The sequence below is a fragment of the Nicotiana sylvestris genome, chromosome 8 (assembly GCF_000393655.2).
Source record: "Nicotiana sylvestris chromosome 8, ASM39365v2, whole genome shotgun sequence".
Taxonomy (NCBI): Eukaryota; Viridiplantae; Streptophyta; class Magnoliopsida; order Solanales; family Solanaceae; genus Nicotiana; species Nicotiana sylvestris.
In genome coordinates, this window is record NC_091064.1 from 200935790 (window position 1) to 200951096 (window position 15307).

At 37.1% G+C, this 15307-nt stretch overlaps 1 protein-coding gene and 1 long non-coding RNA gene across 2 annotated transcripts; one reads left to right on the top strand and one right to left on the bottom strand.

The window, feature by feature from the left end:
- Positions 1-522: 522 nt before the first annotated feature.
- On the bottom strand, positions 523-4385 carry LOC104245948 (uncharacterized). Its single transcript, XR_011401809.1, has 3 exons — positions 4252-4385; positions 898-1015; positions 523-819 (listed from the first exon to the last, which is right to left on the bottom strand). It is a non-coding gene; the product is annotated as an uncharacterized lncRNA (long non-coding RNA).
- A 1382-nt stretch (positions 4386-5767) lies between these two features.
- LOC104245949 (ethylene-responsive transcription factor 5-like) lies at positions 5768-7357 on the top strand. The gene has a single exon (XM_070155557.1). The coding sequence runs from the start codon at positions 6101-6103 to the stop codon at positions 6935-6937; it is 837 nt and encodes a 278-aa protein (XP_070011658.1). The 5' UTR covers positions 5768-6100; the 3' UTR covers positions 6938-7357.
- Positions 7358-15307: the final 7950 nt, after the last annotated feature.

The window sequence follows — 15307 nt, forward strand, 5'->3', positions numbered from 1 at the left end:
ATCTATCACAGGTGCAGGTATGTTTGTATTACTGTTAAATTTTAATTTATTTTCTTTTCCTTAATAATTTGCCATAAATTAATTTTTAATTTTCTTATTAAGGCTTTGTCCCAGCCCATCACGGAGCCCATTGTATGCGATGATGAGGACACCACAGATGCTTATACTCAGGAGCCCAACGAATCCATGGTGAGAAAATGTTTTTGACTTAACACGTACTTTACTAATATATATTTTCATATGCTAAGCTTAGTAATTGTTTTGTAGGTTGCGAACGGACCGGCGGCCCCTTCTACCGATCCTGCCAGCTGTATTGGCGATCATGCTGCTGCACATCCTCACATAAAGAGGCGACTTGATGAGGATGATCCTGATAGTGTACCCGGGCGACAGGGGATGCGCCTCAAGCTAGCGGCTGCACTGAAGCACACAGGCTGTGGGACTTATTGATTTCTTTTTGTTTGTATTTTGTGTAAATACTACATTATGTAAATAATGGAAAGAATTGTATTTTAACAACAATTTTATTTTAACACAATTTGAACAACAATTTTATTTTAACAGTACAACACAAACACAAACATAGCAAACCTAACATAACATAAATTCAGTACAACTAATGAAAACACATGACAAGGGAAACATAAAGATACACTACTACGCTCAACACGTACATGCCATTGTTTAGTCACGACCGCCTAGTATTCTCTGCTCCAATCACTTGAGTTGGTCTTCCAGCTTATTTTTTTCTTCTTCCACCTCCTTGAGTTTCACCTTCAACTCCGCAGCTTCTTGTTTGGATTGTTGCTCTCTTTCCCACTGCTTCAAACACAAACTATGAAGAGAATACAACTTATCTTTGTAGTATTCCTGCTCACAGGGTTCATCAATCCATACCTCAAAATTGCAAATAGGTTCGTCGGGTTGCCTATAAAACTTGTTCATACACGCCCAATAGCGACGTCCAGCTTCTTCCCAACAATCGTGCACCATGCATCTTTTGCCGCACTCGCACCTAGAGACATAAAGGGGTTGTTGATACATTTGTTAAAGCGTAAAGAGAAACCTTGGTTTTATGGAAATATTTGCTATTGGTTATTTTTAAGCGCATAAAATAACTAGAATGCGCCCGTTATTTATATGCAAGATTTCACACAAAACGTAGTATTATACCGCACTATATATATTAAATTTTTCTGAAACGAAACAGCTTTTGCACAGTCGGTTCAACTTTTTTCAGACCGACAAAACAACAGGCAAAACGTAGTATTGTACCGCACTATACATATTAAATTTTTCTGAGATGAAATAGCTTTTGCGCAGTCGGTTCAGCTTTTTTCAGATCGATAAGACAATATACAAAATGTAGTATTGTACCGCGCTATACATATTAAATTTTTCTAAGGCGAAATAGCTTTTGCATAGTCGGTTCAGCTCTTTTCAGACCGACAAGACAACACACAAAACATAGTATTGTACCACGCTATACATATTAAATTTTTCTGAGATGAAATAGCTTTTACGCAGTCAGTTCAGCTTTTTTCAGACCAATAAGACAATACACAAAATGTAGTATTGTACCACGCTATACATATTAAATTTTTCCTATTGATTATTATCCTTTATTTTCTTGTATGTTGCTTTAGTTATTTTATTCGATTCCTTTTTTAAGACAACGGCCATTTTAAAAAGCAAATTTTCAAGAAGGATAATAAAGGATGTCTTGATTTTATATTTTTCTTTTAATTTTTATATATGTTGCTTTAGTTATGGTTGTTGTGCTTTTATCTCTTCGAATATTATGTTATGAAATTTCAATCTTCAGATTGGTCTTCTTTACTAATACCGATAAGTTGAATGTTTGAACTAACATATCATCATCCCAATTAAAAAGGTCATGTTAAAAAACAAGATGTAACAAGATTGTGGAACATAATTTTATTTGATAGATATTGCAACATACACAAGTACAGACACTTATTACAAAAAATAATACGAAAACAAAAGACTATGTGTATCCTTGATAGTTGGGCATATTCGACGAACTTGCATCAGGAGCTGGATTACCACCGCCATCTACACCAGCTGAAGGACATTTATGATGGCCGTGTCCTATTTGCGAGCATATGCCACATTACGCGCATAAACGGTGTCACCAACATCCATTTGGTTCCGTATATGCGTTCTCTTCTGCACTTGCAGCTTGCGCAAATAGTCCTTGTTACACACCATTTTAAAAGGTTTCGGCAGCCAATAATGCTCAGCACCCAATAGCTGCAACTGCCCACTATATGTGTTTACGTATGCAGCAACATTGTATTGCCTATCAATATAGTTGGTTGCCCCTAAACCAACTTGTTGAAAGCACTTCAAGGCATGTGCGCACGACATGTGGTAGATGGTCCATTTCCCACATGAACACAACCTGCTGGCTTCATTCACCGTCTGTAGATTATTCCCCCGGTGTCCGCGGATAGCGGCGCAAACTTCAAAAATACCCCGATCGTGATCGTACTGTAAAAATGAATGCCAATGTGTTCGCCTCCTGTACTTCTCAAATCTTCTCATCGGTATTGACATAAATTGAACACCCCTGTCCATCAATACCGATGCAGCTCTATGCCTTTTAATAAACCTCTCTGCAATCTGTTTGAATGTTATCCGGACCATGGCAGTGACAGGCAATCCACGTGCAGACTTCAACAAGCCGTTGAATGACTCCGACACATTTGTAGTCAGGGCTCCCCATCGTCTGCCACCATCAGCATGCAATGTCCACATGTGAAGCTCATGTCCCATCAGCCAAGTATAGGCTCGTGGATCTAACTGCCAGATCGTTTCCATGCACCTCGTGAATTTGCACTGCTGGTGCTCAATTGCATCCATCCACATTAAATCATGCAAGGACTTGTCGGGATATTTCTTCTGGAAATTTGCCTTCTGGTTCCTCACATTAATGGTGGTATGCATAGGGTTCCTGCCATTCAGGCAAATGTCGTACAGAACTTAAAATACCACCATGTCAATCAGATATTAGACAAATACCTGAACGCTGTTTGACAACGTACTGCTTCAAGTGGTTCAAAAAAAGCGTCCACGTCTCTTCGCTTTCATTGGCACAAATGGCAAAAACTAGTGGAAATATTTGTCCATTGGCATCTACTGCAACTGCAATCAAAAGCTTAATATCATACTTTCCATAGACATGAGTACCATCTATGGAAATTACAGGACTACAGTGCACAAAATCATCAATTGATGGTTTAAATGACCAGAACACATAGTTGAAAATATATTCGGGTCTGTCCGGACTCCTCTCACACCTCCATTCAACAACAGTGGGGGTTAAAGTGTTGCAGTGCGGCCATGTACCTGGGAGAGATGAAAATGATTTATCTCAGTCACCATAGATAATTTCAACGGCACGTTTGCGCCCGAGATATGCCTTTCTTTTGGTTATATTACACCCATACTCCTGGTGGACGGTTGTAATACACTCTTTAATCTTGAACCTAATGGACACTTCCAAGTATGGAATCAAGACAAGAGAAATCAAGTCTACATACAGGTTGAAGTGATTCTCATTGAATGTATCCATTTCACATCTGTGGGTGCTAATATATTTACCCACTTTCTACAACCCTGATTTCTTCCTACTGGCACGCAACATCCAGTGACAACCCATAAAGTCTTTACGACATACAACCTTATATACCTCTGTAGTTAACTCCCTTACCGTCATCTCACGGCACTCTCTTACGCTGTAAATTTTTACAGCCCTGATTAGGCGAGCTTTATCGGGGAAATACATGCCCTTTACCAGCACCGCTGGTCTAGACTCATCCCATATTACTGACCGAAATTCATCAGCATCCCTTGTGAGGGCATCCACGTCCGTCATACTTGGCAAATTATCAAGGTAGGGAATATCCCGCTCATGAAATGGTACGTGGGACTCGTACACTCTTGGTCTAACGGGAGGTGGAAGAGCATGCTCCCTCGTCAGCTCAGGTTCGACATTCACTTCCTCCTCATCATCACCCTCATCAGGGAAGGGTGTGTCATTTCCAGACTCATCGGCATTGTTATCATAATCACTATCATCTTCCTAACTCTGCACAACTGCCAAATCACGAGTCAATACGTCATCTATGGGTAACTGTATGAGGTCAGGAACATCAAGTTGCTCGTTTTCACTGCACAAAAAGAACAAAATGATAAGCTACTCGACTAGATAAATACTTTACTTACAAGTCTTACTGTGTTGACGTTCCATGATGGATATTTTCTTATTGGTGATGACTCCCAAATGGACCACCGTGGTCCAAGACGCCAGAACTACGCATATTCCAACTAGCAGTGGGGTCATAACTTGTAAAATTCATATCCGGATGGTACCCCCTATGAAAAATATGAGTGTTAATACATATCCAATTCAAACAGAAAATAAACATCACTAAAGCGTAGAAAAATTGAAGTGTACCAGTCGTCTTGTGGATTATATAAAGTCAAAAAATTATTTTCTCGCTGCTCATTCGCCAGTGATGACAAGTTTAAATCAATGCAAACTCTTTCATCAGGAATTTGTCCTTCAAAAACTGCTCCAGAATAACCACACGATGACTGGGGGTTATCCCTACTATGCACACCCTCATTACTGGAAACTCCTTCAACCTTGACGTACATTTCCAACAATTTTATTTCAATAAATTCCCTATATTCATCTGGGATTCGCAAAAAATCTCTAAAAGTTTCATCATCTTCGATGTTAAACTCAGAATAATAAGCAAACCCCTACAGAGTCACATAATACGGAAATCTACCGGTTACTTTAAGGTTCACCGAACGTTTCCTCACACTAATATTTTTATATAACAATGATACCAATTTATCGTACTCCATTGTAAGCGGCAATTTAACATGACACTGTGGAGGTGAACTAGACCTCACAAAATTATTCTCCATTACAACCATTACAACCTCCCCCCTCCCCCCCCAATATAATGAAACCCTTATTTTTGGCTCTTCAGACATTATAAAAAAATGCTTGATAACAAGAAGAGAAGTATGAACGGAAGTTTGAAGGAAAGTTTTGAATGGATTTTCATAAAATCCTAACGTCTTTAAATAAGGCAAGTCCTAGCTTGGGGTGCAGAATTTTTTTATATAAAATGCAGTATAATACCACACTTTATGTATTTGGATTATTGTTATGTCAGTTATCCGCATAACACTTATTGGTGGGCCCAAAAATGAAGTATACTGTACTTTAGTAAAATGCAGTATTACATGAAAAAAGGAAATATTTATGTTAGTTATCCGCAGAACACTTATTGGTGGGCCCAAAAATAAAGTAAAATGCAGTATTATATTGCGTTTTACATAAAAAAACGAATTATTAAGTAAAACACAGTATTATACTGCACTTTACGTTAACGGCTAAAATTCCTTTAACATAAAGCGCAGTATTACATTGCGTTTTAAATACAAATATAACTCTCTTTTATTATAGTCGTAGAAACGTAATTAGAGTCCAAAAACTTGCCATTTTGGTTTCGGAGTCTTATGATTATAACTTATACTAGTCTATAGAAAATAAAAACATACTATACCATAAAGCAAATTATTGCTTAATTATGACTTGAGCACTTTCTACTTTTTCATCCAATTATTGGAAATATCTAGGAAAGAAACGAAACAACAGTACAAAGTACAAATTAACTGAAAAGACAAGATGGTTAAGATTTTACCTCGTGACAAATATGAACCGTTGATCTTCTTTTTCCTCGAAACCCCAGCTGATCCAACGCTTCAGAAACAAAAGAAGACTTTCTCCTCTGAAAATTATTACAAAGTCGTAACACATTTGACCGAAGCTTCGTTCGTAGAGACCTCAAGCACCAGAAATGAAACTTCCAATATGTAGCGACAAAATCATCTTTAGACGAATTCCTTATCTTCAATTCGTATATATATTTCCACTTCCCTATCCACTCTCCATTGAAAAATTCAGTCTACTCCTTCTACAGCTTCTCTCAATTTCATTATCTTTAATTTCTCAATTTTTGAAACTCTCAAGTTCATATATTGAACCTCTGTAATGGAATGTTTTGATGAATATTTTGCATTAGAAAAAATTAGAAACCATCTTTTTGGGGATTTCTCCCCGAAAACGTTGAAATTTGGGGCGGAATTAACGAGTAATAGGACTTGTAGTAATATTATGACGGAGAGTTCGAGCTCTCAATCGGAATCTGCTAGTTCAGACTCTCTTCCCTTTGATTTTCTCTCCGATTCATTCGATTTTGAAGCTGATTTCTTTCAATTTGGAGATGAAGTTTCAAATTCAAGCTCGGAATCGGCAAATTCAGTGCATAATTCAACCAATTTCATCATGCTCGAATTGGAGCCAACGATTTCAAGCTCCGATTACGAGAAACCTCAAGTAATCATTGACCTTACATCACCTAAGTTGAGTAACGTTAGTGATCGGAAACCTTCATTGAAAATTGATTTACCGCCAGTGAAGAAATTTGAGTGGATCGGTTTCTGTAATTCGACGACTCAGTCGAATTCAATCGTTTCGGTGACTATGCAACAGAAGCGGAAAACTGAAGAGAAGAGGCATTACAGAGGAGTGCGACAGCGGCCGTGGGGGAAGTACGCGGCGGAGATCCGAGATCCGACACGCCGTGGTGCTAGGGTTTGGCTTGGGACATTTAACACCGCAGTTGAAGCGGCGAAGGCTTACGATAGAGCCGCATTTAAGATGCGTGGAAGTAAGGCGATATTGAATTTTCCGTTGGAGGTGGGGAAGAACCTGTCGTATTCAAGCTCCGCTGTGGACGGCGGCGTGAAGCGGCGGAAAGAATCAGATGCATGTGGAGAAGAGAAGGGAGTGAAGAAAGTGGAGAGGTGTAAGGAAGAGGAATCATGACCATTAACTCCGTCAAGTTGGAACTTCCTTTGGGAACAGAATACTAACGGAATGCTTAACCTCCCGCCTTTATCACCGTTATCTCCTCACCCGCCATTGGGCTGTTCGCAGCTTATTCAAATCTGAGTGACTACACAGTACACAATACTTCTATTTTATGAATTTTGACGGAAAACATAAAATAAGAAAACAGCTATAGAAATGTTTTGTATGCATCAAAATCAAACCAATTATATGATAAGTTTCTCGACTCTAGAAAGTAAATTGATACGGTACTCACCTTAGAGTCCAACTAATCCTAATGCACGTTGAGAAGTCTCACTACGGGAAGCAAAACGCTATCTACCAATTGTTCTATGTTTGTATTATACGGAACAATAATTTGAACTTGGGTTTATGAAGAAAGTGCCAGCTTGTTCATGTTATTGTGTTAAATCTACTGCCTCAGTACGTACTGAGAATGTTGTCAATTGCTCTTCAACGCCGCAATCTAGTTGCATATGCGCGCTTGCTTTAAATTTGTTAGGTTTCTTGAGTTGCTTAGTACGGTGCAACCAAGTACTTCCTTCCTCCGTTCACTTTTAGTTTGCACATTTTAATTTTTTAAGCTTTTTAAGAAATAATAAATGAAGTGTATAATCTACCATGATACTCATATTAATTGATGCATCTTTTATTGGATTTGAGAAAATGATATAAAATGAATAAGCATCTTTTATTGGATTTGAGAAAATGATATAAAATGAATAATAAATACTGCATGTATAACAGGAAAAAAAATTATTTTCTCTTGATATGCGTAAAGTGACAAGTAAAAATGAAAATCTATTTTTAATATACCTGTCAAGTAAAAGTGAACGGAGGTTGTATTTGCTTATAAGTTCTTGGGATCAATAAAAATGATAAAGTAGAGAAGTTTAAATTAATTGAAAGCTAGCTATAAGTAAGTTTTAGTTTTTTTGTACAGGGTTCAGAACATTGTACACAGACTGTATTGAATAAGTAGTATTACTTGCCAATTTTCACAAAACTTAACCTTAAATGTATGATTCTAAATTGTAAAATCTTCTCTTCCGAAAATGCAGTGAATTCAAGATTCTTCCGTTTTTGTTGGCACTTTTGAAGCTTTCAAATTATTTTTACTTATCAAATAGACAAATACTACTGATTTGTCATTAAACACTTGCAAAGTAGATAACAAAAATAATAAACACCAAAAAGTACTGAAAATTCATTTCCCCCCCTTTTTTTTCCTCCTTAGTGCAAGCGAATACTACTATCTACATTAAATACAGAGCGGCCCGACGAATTTTATAAGTAAAAATAGCGTGTGGTAGCCACTAAATAAGGTGGTGTTTATTTTTTATCCATTAGTTCTAATGCCGAGCAAAAATAGCCACTACTCTATTAAAATTATTTTGAAAAGACAATTTTATCCTTTCTTCAATTCTTATATTCCCAAACTCTTGTTTTATTCGTTCAGAGGAAAAATTTGAGAGCGAAAATTTCAGAGGCAACTTTCGCGTGCTCCTCAGTATCTGTATCGTCCTTGCATGCAAGCCACCTGCACTTAATCTTTCTCCTTCATCATCTTCTCTGCATTGAACGATCGAATTGGTATTTTTTTTTCTTTTATGCATTTTAGTTTTTGTATATGTGCAATCGCGATCAATGTTGTGTCAAGTATGTGTGAAATTTTAAAAATAATGATTATAAGTTGATTCAGTGTCGAATAAGTAGTGAATTTTTGTGAGGAAGTTATTCAAAAAATTTTGGTATTGAAATATGTTTGTGGTTCAATTAATATATTTGATTATGTAAGGACATTTCATAAAAATAGTCGTACGAATTCATAAGCTAACTGTGTTTATGAATTTTTTGTTAACTGTGTTCATAAAAGTTAAGGACCAAGTGTCATTAACTTTTGAACTTGGAACTCAAAGTTAAGGACTGAGTTTCCTTAACTTTTGAACTTGAAACTTGAAGTTCAGGACCAAGTGTCCTTAACTTTGGAACTTGAAACTTGAAGTTTAGGACCAAATGTCCTTAACTTTTCAACGTGAAACTATAAGTTAAGGACTGTCTGTTCTTAACTTTTTAACTTGTAACTCTAAGTTAAGGACCAAGTGTCCTTAACTTTTGAACTTGTAAGTCAAATTTCAGGACTAAGTGTCCTTAACTTTTAAACTTGGAATTCAAAGTTAAGGACCAAGTGTCCTTTACATTTGAACTTGAAACTTGAAGTTCAGGACCAAGTGTCCTTAATTTTTCAACTTGAAACTATAAGTTAAGGACTGCCTGTCCTTAACTTTTTAAGTTGAAACTTGAAGTTAAGGACCAAGTGTCCTTAACTTTTGAAATTGAAAGTTGAAGTTCAAGACTTATTATCCTTAACTTTTGAACTTGAAACTTTAAGTTAAGGACTGTCTGTCCTTAATTTTTTAACTTGAAACTTGAAGTTCATGACCAAGTGCCCCAAACTTTTCAACTTGTAACTGTAAGTCCTAATCTTTTATGTTCTTTTCCTTCTTTGTAGTATGCTAATGGAAGGAGATAGTATATTCGACTTTGATGTTTGGCGTAATTTAATGAGCTATTGGAAAGGAGATTTACAGTATACGGAAATAATAAAATGTTTTTTGTCGGACATGAAGTGGAAGAAGTTGAGGGATGGTATTTTCGAAAAAAAATTCCGATTACAAAGTGTGAAGTTCTGTGGTAAACTTATTCACTGTGTATTGCTTTCAGAAATTATAAATAATGACCCTAATTCGATGACATTCAAGGTTTTTGACCATGAAATTAAGTTTACACTTGAAGCATTTCATATAATTACTGGTTTGAAATGTTCTTCTTCATTGGACATCAATGGTTTGCATGAAAAAGAGAATAGGCTTTCGAAAGTCTATTTCCCCAGAAAGGATAGAGTTGATTTGGGTGATTTATTTAATTTTATTACTAGTCACCCAAACGGTACATCTGCATCATTTATAGGCAGCAATGATGTTGCTGTGAAGTTGGCAATAATTTATTTTATTGAATCTGTTTTGATAGGGAAGCGAAAGAATAGGAATGTGCCAGAGCAGATAATGAAAATTGTAGATGATGATGAACTCTGCTCTTCTTTCAACTGGGGCTCTCTTTATTATGAAACTTTATTAAAATCATTGAAGAGTTGTTTGAAGCTCAATAAGAATGAGAATGAGAAGAGAAAGACAAAGATAAAGACAATGATAGCTACACTATACTTGGCTTTCCTTTTGTTTTTTGTGTTTGGATTATGGAAGTATTGCCTATGTTCTAGGAAAAATAATTTGTGAACTTCTGAGAATGTGGTTTTCCTCGGATGTTATGTTATTCGAAAATGAAATCTCCACAATATGATTCTCTATGTAAAAAATACTTCCATAATGAAAATATAAGTTAATCTAATTGCTAGCTATTTTTTTTGTTTATTTGTTTTAGTTCTGAAAACTTATGTTTTATTGTTATATAATAGGTGTATAATTTTATCGAGGTGACACTATTTATTCCTATTGAAGAAGATACAGAGCCTGTTAGTGTGCATGAGCCAATTTCTCAAGATCAAAGCTCAATGCCTTCTTCCACATAATTTGATGAAGCCATGCTTAAGGAAATTGTTAAAGTAGATTTTCTGTCTTTGAATAACATTAGTTTTTTATTTAATTATTTTTTGCTTAAGAGACTTTTTTGTTTTTATGGTTTTTGATTTAGAGATTATCAGAAAAGTTTAAAAAGGATCTGCAGGCTGAAGTTACTAGAATAAATCAGAAAATATTTGTATCAGAAAAAAAGATTCAAAATGATATCAAGGTAATATCATTAATTTCAGTTAGTCTAAGCTCAGGACCTTGTGCCCTTAACTTTTGAACTTGTAACTCAAAGTTAAGGACTGCCTGTCTTTAACTTTTTTACTTGTAAGTCTAAGTTCAAGACCATCTGTCCTGAACTTTTGAACTTGAAACTTGAAGTTCAGGACCATGCTCCTTAACTTTTGAAATTGGAGTTCAAAGTTAAGGACTGCATGTCCTTAACTTTTGAACTTGAAATTTGAAATTAAGGACCTATTTTCCTTAACTTTGATCTTGTAACTATAAGTTAAGAACTGCCTGTCCATAACTTTTGAACTTAAAACTTGAAGTTTAGGACCAAGTGTCCTTAACTTTTGAACCTGCAAGTCTAAGTTCAGGACCATCTGTCCTGAACTTTTGAATTTGAAACTTGAAGTCCAGGACCAAGTGTCCTTAACTTTTCAATTTGAAACTTGAAGTTCAGGACCTATTGTCCTTAACTTTTTAACATGTAATTCAAAGTTAAGGACTGCATGTACTTAATTTTTGAACTTGAAACGTGAAGTTTAGGACCAAGTGTCCTTAACTTTTGAACTTATTACTCTAAGTTAAGGACTGCATGTCCTTAACTTTTTTACTTGTAACTTGAAGTTTAGGACTACCTGTCCTTAACTTTCTAACTTAGTTTCTTTCACAGGATTTAAAGAAAAGTCTAGGATCAAAGATTGATACTTTGTTGAAGATTTTTGTGAAACCTGATGAAAGAAACATAGAGAGAGAATCTAGTGTTACATGGAGTTGATGATCAGTGTGATGGTATAGAACCTACTGTTACAATTAACAAAGATGCATGTGGTGATAAATGTGATGATACGGATGTACATGCAGAAGTTCAGTATGAAAGCGATTATAGAGATGCACATCTAGATGATGAAACTGATATTGGCACTGAAATTGGGAAAGATTAGATATAGATTTTGAATTTTTTGTCATTGAAATTTATATTCAATAATGTAAATACATATAAACTTTTTTGTGATTATAAATATTTGTAGAATCTATTGATGGAGTGGAAGTTTAAGATGTAGTAGAATGTCAAGACCAGGAAAATCTAGAAAAGATATGAGTAACAAAAAAAATTTGTAAATGTGGAGTGCAATCTCAGGATTTAGAAAGTCCATTGGGAACAAGCAGTGAGATTGTATGCAAATGTTTAGAAGGAACATATGATATGTCTATACCTCTCTCATATAAAGAGAAATTTGGAGTTCAAAATTATGCCAATCAAGGTTAGATGGAATTTTCATGATATGTTGAATGTTAGTTTTAGTGAACTATTAGAATGTGTATTAATTGTAAATATTACAGAATCTTTTGAAGCTGCAAGGGAAGAAGATGGAGCGGAGTATCAAGAGAAAAGTGGAGTACAATCTCAAGACTTAGAAAATACCCAAGAAACAAGCATAAGTGAGATTGTTTCCAAATGCATAGATGGAACATGTGATCTCTCTACACCTCGCTCTCTTACCGACAATATTGAAAGCCAAGAAAATGCTAGTGAAGATAATGATTTATGTCACGACCCTAAACCCAGACCCGGTCGTGATGGCGCCTCTCGTGAAGACAAGGCCAGCCAACACAACATGTGACGACCCGGCCAATTGTCTCATGAGTTACCACTTCGTTTCCCCCATTTCTACTTCTTATTGCTTTGTTTATTGGTTCTATGTGTGATCGGGTTGGTTGGCTCGGATTCGGAGAGGTTTTGGTAAGGTTTGAGACACTTAGTCTCTTTTGAGGAAGCTTAGGTTGGAAAAGTCAATCGGATGTTGACTTAGGTGTTATAGGGCTCGGATGTGAGTTACGATGGTCCAGATAGCTTCAGAAGGTGATTTGGGACTCAGGAGCATGATCGGAATGTGTTTTGGAGGTACAGAGTAGATTTGGGCTTGAATTGGCGAAATTAGAATTTTGGCATTTCTGGTTGATAGGTGAGATTTTGATATAGGAGTCACAATTGAATTTCAAAAGTTGCAGTAGGTCCGTTGTGTCATTTGGGATGTGAGTGCAAAATTTTAGGTCATTCGGACGTGGTTTGATAGACTTTTTGATCGAAAGCGGAATTTAGAATATTTTGGAATTCTTAGGCTTGAATCCGATGCGAATTTGGTGTTTTGATGTTGTTTTGAGCGTTCTGAAGGTTGGAACAAGTTTTAATGATGTAATGGAATATGATGGAATGTTTGGTTAAGGTCACGGGGGCCTCAGGTGAGTTTCAGATGGTCAATCGGACCATTTCAAGTTGTTGAAAGTTGTAGAAACTGTTGTGTGTGTGTGTTGCAGATATTTGGCCTTCGTGTTCGCGAAGGGTTAGCGGGTGAGCTAGAGTTTTGGCTTTCGCATTTGTGAGGGAGGTCCCGCGTTCACGAAGGGCTGGGCCATTGAGCATCGCGTTCGCGAGAAGGGGGGATTCGCAAAGGTTGAGTTGTGGAGTCATCGCGTTCGCGAGGTATTGGACGCATTCGCGAAAGGGGGAAATGTGGTCAACATCAGTTTGTGCTTCGCGAACGCGAGGCAAAAGCCTCGCGTTCGCGAAGAAGGATTTGAATGCCTGGGTAGAATGTTTAAATAGCCATTGTCCGCGATTTTGGGGCTAACTTTCACCAGTTTTGGGCGATTTTGAAGCTTTTTGAAGAGGATTGAAGAGGGATTCAAGGGAGAACACTTGGAGGTAAGATTTATGGACTTAATACTCGATTCTAATGTGGATTCTACCTAATTGATCGTGGAATTTAAGCCTAATATTGAAGAACTAGGGCTTGTAATTGTATAGCTAGAATTTGGGATTTGAGGGGTCGTTTGTGGTTGGATTTTGATGCTTTTGATATGAATGAACTCAGGGAGTGATAAGGAGTCTATTGCTGTAATTTTTATCAAAATCTGAGACGTGGGCGTGGGGGGTTGGGTTTGGCCAATTACGGGATTTGTGTTGTAATTTGATTTCTTTCGAGTGGGCTTTATTCCCTTAGCATATTTTGATGTTTTGCACTAATTTTGGTTAGATTTGGAGCATCCCGAGGTCGATTCAAGAGGCAAAGGCATCGCGAGCTAGAGATTTGGACCGGATAGAGGTGAATAATGATTGTAAATCTTGTCCTGATGGTATGAAACCCCAGACTTGCACATCGTTGTGCTATATTGAGGTGACCCACACGCTAGATGACGAGCGTGGGGTCGTTCACCGTTGGGGATTGTGACTTAGTCCATCCCGAATGACTGTTTTACCGCGTATTGACTGAAAACTGTTTGTTATTATCATGTTTTGGGTCGAATGCCATATTTGGGCCTCGTGGCAACTATTTGGACCCTTAGGGGATTTTTACTGATATTTCCTCACTGTTTTGACTTTATACTTATACTCAGTCATGCTTTATTCTACTGATTTCATAACTCAGCCATGTTTACCCTATTTTAACAGATTAAATGATATTCTAAATGATAATTTGAGCTGAGCATCATGTTTTACTATTGCCCGAGTGGCTTATGAGATTCTGACTGAGTAAGGCCGAGGGCCTGTGTTGTGAGGATACACTGATTTATGATTATGAGACCGAGGGCCTGAGATTGTATGCCACGAGGTAGGTTGTTGATATGAGGCCGAGAGCCTACTGATTATGCCACGAGATGGCTTGATATTGCGCTTGGGCTGTAAGAGGCCCCTCCCGGAGTCTGTATACCCCTAGTGAGCGCGGGTACCCATTGTGACATGAGATATAGACTGAGTGGCTGGTGTTGTTCCATGATATTGCCCGAGGGGCGGATTCTGTTGATATTGTGGCCGAGGGGCAGATTTTTGTGTGTTTATCTATTCTAGCTGCTTTGCATTTAATTGTTTAACTGTTAAAAAGGTGTTTTAAAGAAGCTTTTTATGAACTAATTGTTTTTACATGTTTTCACTATTTTGTTGCTTTTATTGGTTTATACTACTTTATCGCATATTGATGTGCTTTTGCGTGATTTCTTATCGCTCAGTCTTCATTTATTATTATTATTCATTGAGTTGGAGTACTCACTTTACTCCTTGCACCCTGTGTGCAGATTCAGGTGCTTCGGGTTCCGCTAGCGAGTGTTGACTTCTTCCAGCTCAGGAGAATTCGAAGATTCACTAGGTAGTTGTTCGGCGTCCGCAACCCAGTGCTTCTTCCCCCTATCTTATTTACTCTATTTTAGTTTTTGTAATAGACTATATAGACTTTTCCTATCTTTATTCAGGTAGTAGATGCTCATGACTGGTGACACCCCGATGTCGGGCTATGTCTATTCCGCAATTGTACTGTTTCACCTTCTTTTGAGATTATTATTATGTTAAAGACTTAATTTGTATTATTTTAATTTCTTAAAATGTATTGGGAGTGTGTCGGCTGGCCTTGTCTTCATTAGAGGCGCCATCACGACGGGGTCTGGGTCTAGGGTCATGACAAATTGGTATCAGAACCTAGGTTACATAGGTCTCACGAATCATGAGCAGGGTTAGTAGAGTTTCGCGGATCGGTACGGA